Source organism: Lasioglossum baleicum, chromosome 20 (genome assembly GCF_051020765.1).
Source record: "Lasioglossum baleicum chromosome 20, iyLasBale1, whole genome shotgun sequence".
NCBI classification, from domain to species: domain Eukaryota; kingdom Metazoa; phylum Arthropoda; class Insecta; order Hymenoptera; family Halictidae; genus Lasioglossum; species Lasioglossum baleicum.
The window spans coordinates 2,468,779-2,471,666 of NC_134948.1; the positions used below are offsets into that span (position 1 = coordinate 2,468,779).

General features: G+C 36.6%; 1 protein-coding gene across 21 annotated transcripts in view; it reads right to left on the reverse strand.

The window, feature by feature from the left end:
• The window catches only part of Heph (polypyrimidine tract-binding protein 1 heph), a 478,446-nt gene that overhangs the window by 106,287 nt on the left and 369,271 nt on the right, over positions 1–2,888 (reverse strand). For all 21 annotated transcript variants that reach the window (XM_076444563.1, XM_076444562.1, XM_076444546.1 and 18 more), the window contains one exon: positions 293–442. In XM_076444563.1, the coding sequence (XP_076300678.1) occupies positions 293–442 (150 nt within the window). The remainder of the gene's footprint in view (positions 1–292; positions 443–2,888) is intronic.

Consider the following 2,888-nt stretch of genomic DNA (forward strand, 5'->3'; position numbering starts at 1 on the left):
TTTGTTGAACAATTACTATAGCTTACAGTATTTTACAGACGCAAAATTTCTCTTGGAAATGGTTCGAACATTTGGATCGAAACGTCGAGAACAATTTAAATTGCAAAATTGCTTAGTGAGTAACGTCTGATCGAACCTGTGGCGCCGAAATCATTAAATTGTTTATTTGCACTGTCTGCGATCGAAACAAAGGAAAATTCGCTCTAAAAAATGTTTGCACGGAGCAACACCGACGATTTCAGTCGGGAGAAATTAGTTCGCTGTTCTGTAAAAATCATGAACGATCACTCACCTGATTCTTGCCTTTGAGAACGAGGACGTTAGTAACGCGACCGAACGGTGCACCAAGATGGACGACCTCGGCGTCCGACACCTCGTTCGGGATGTTTCTGATATGAATGACTTTCGAAGGTTTGGTATTGTGGCTCTTGTCGAGTTTAACCTGTAACAAAGAAGAAGATTCCACGCGGTGAAAAATGAACTGCACGATGGTGGCGGTCGGACATCAAACAAACACAAACAATGACAAACTTCGACGTCTCCGTTATCGGACGTGCATTTCCCCGATCGGAACTCTGCTATTTGCTTCTAGCAATGCGCTTTTAAAATTCCATTAGTTCTCGTTAAACTGTCCGCCGCGCACGAAAGCCACGCCATACGTACGTACACGGACGCATACACGGGCTTCCAAATAACCCTCAAAAGAACTCCGGGAGAGAGACCCCATTGGTTACCGCGTGTAAAAGTAACGAAACTTTTCGCTCGCGGATACATTTAAATCGAAACCGTTGTTGCCGCAGGCAGAATTTTCAATCACGGCTCAATCTAATCGACTCTCTGCTCGCAGTCAACCTCTCCTCTCCTCTCCTGCCACCCCGTGTCTCGCTCTCTTCCCTCGAACTCTCTCCCTGTAACCTCGAACTCATTCTTTTTCTTCTTTACATAACCTCCTTTACCACCGACAACAGGAGTTGTTGGGGTTCGCCGCAGTCAAACTGATCGAAAAACGGTGTTACCATATTTGGCAATTAAGTTGAAGAGGACGAACCCAGCTAGAAAGATAAAATTTTGCACGTAAATTCAGAAATATTCGAACTGTATGCACAATTTTTTATAACGTGATTTCTTAAAAGTTGCGGGATTCATTAATAATTAATATAAATGTTCCTTTTTATATCGATCATATAATTGTTGATAAAAAATGTAATGATGCTCTCGGCGCTCTGGTTCGATTCAATTGTGAAAGTGCTAAAGGACTGGTCAAACACAAGGTTGTCAATTGCGAAGATAAATAATTCTAAATTATTCTTATTAAAATATGTAGATCTCATCAAATAAAAGTGTTAAAGGACTGGTCAAACACAAGGTTGTCAATTGCGAAGATAAATAATTCTAAATTATTCTTATTAAAATATATGTAGATCTCATCAAATAAAAGTGTTAAAGGGCTGGTCAAAAACAAGGTTGTCAATTGCGAAGATAAATAATTCTAAATTATTCTTATTAAAATATATGTAGATCTCATCAAATAAAAGTGTTAAAGGGCTGGTCAAACACAAGGTTGTCAATTGCGAAGATAAATAATCCTAAATTATTCTTATTAAAATGTAGATCTCATCAAATAAAAGTGTTAAAGGACTGGTCAAAAACAAGGTTGTCAATTGCGAAGATAAATAATTCTAAATTATTCTTATTAAAATATATGTAGATCTCATCAAATAAAAGTATTAAAGGGCTGGTCAAACACAAGGTTGTCAATTGCGAAGATAAATAATCCTAAATTATTCTTATTAAAATGTAGATCTCATCAAATAAAAGTGTTAAAGGACTGGTCAAACACAAGGTTGTCAATTGCGAAGATAAATAATTCTAAATTATTCTTATTAAAATATGTAGATCTCATCAAATAAAAGTGTTAAAGGACTGGTCGAACACAAGGTTGTCAATTGCGAAGATAAATAATCCTAAATTATTCTTATTAAAATGTAGATCTCATCAAATAAAAGTGTTAAAGGACTGGTCAAACACAAGGTTGTCAATTGCGAAGATAAGCAATCGTAAATTGTTCTTGTTAAAATGTAGATCACATAAAATGAAAGTGCCAAAGGACTGGTCAAACACAAGGTTGTCAATTGCGAAGATAAGCAATCGTAAATTATTCTTATTAAAATGTATATCACATAAAAATTGGATCGAATCAGTGCGCCAAGAGCATCATCACATCTTTTATCAATAATTAATATAGGCCGTAAAAATGCTGTCTAACTTGAAACGATTGATACCTCATTTTATTCGTCTCGAACGTGGCTGTTTATCGACCTAATCGGTTACTTAATTATATTCGGAAAAATTGAAGGCACAGGGTCCAATAGAACTCTGTCCCAGTTCCACTCTACTTTCAGACTCCGCTGCAGTTTCCTTACCGACTTCGTATAATGGCGTATTATCGTATATGACTCGATAATCGGCTGCGCGCGCGTATAATGCATAATAAAGACATGCTTGACAATAATTCAATGCACGGTAGAAAATTTATCGTACATGGTTCGTTACTTTTTAATTGCATTACGATATACTATTATGTATCCTGTACCATCGACTATGTAATTCATGGAATTATTCAGTTCTCGATACCATTTAATTCGCCGCGCTCTCTGAATATTCTCTCGTTGAAGTAAAATTTCATTCGAAATCGTTCGCTACTTACCGAGGGCTATTCAAACATTACTGGGACGTCGGACTAAAATTCTTACTCGAGTACTTATTAACAAATCGACCTGCTGGCGATTTCTAAACTCTCCGAACACATTCAGCTTCAATTTAAGAAATTCAAAACAGGAAGGATTCTTGATTGGGATGAACGAAATAAATGGTAAATTATTTTTAGG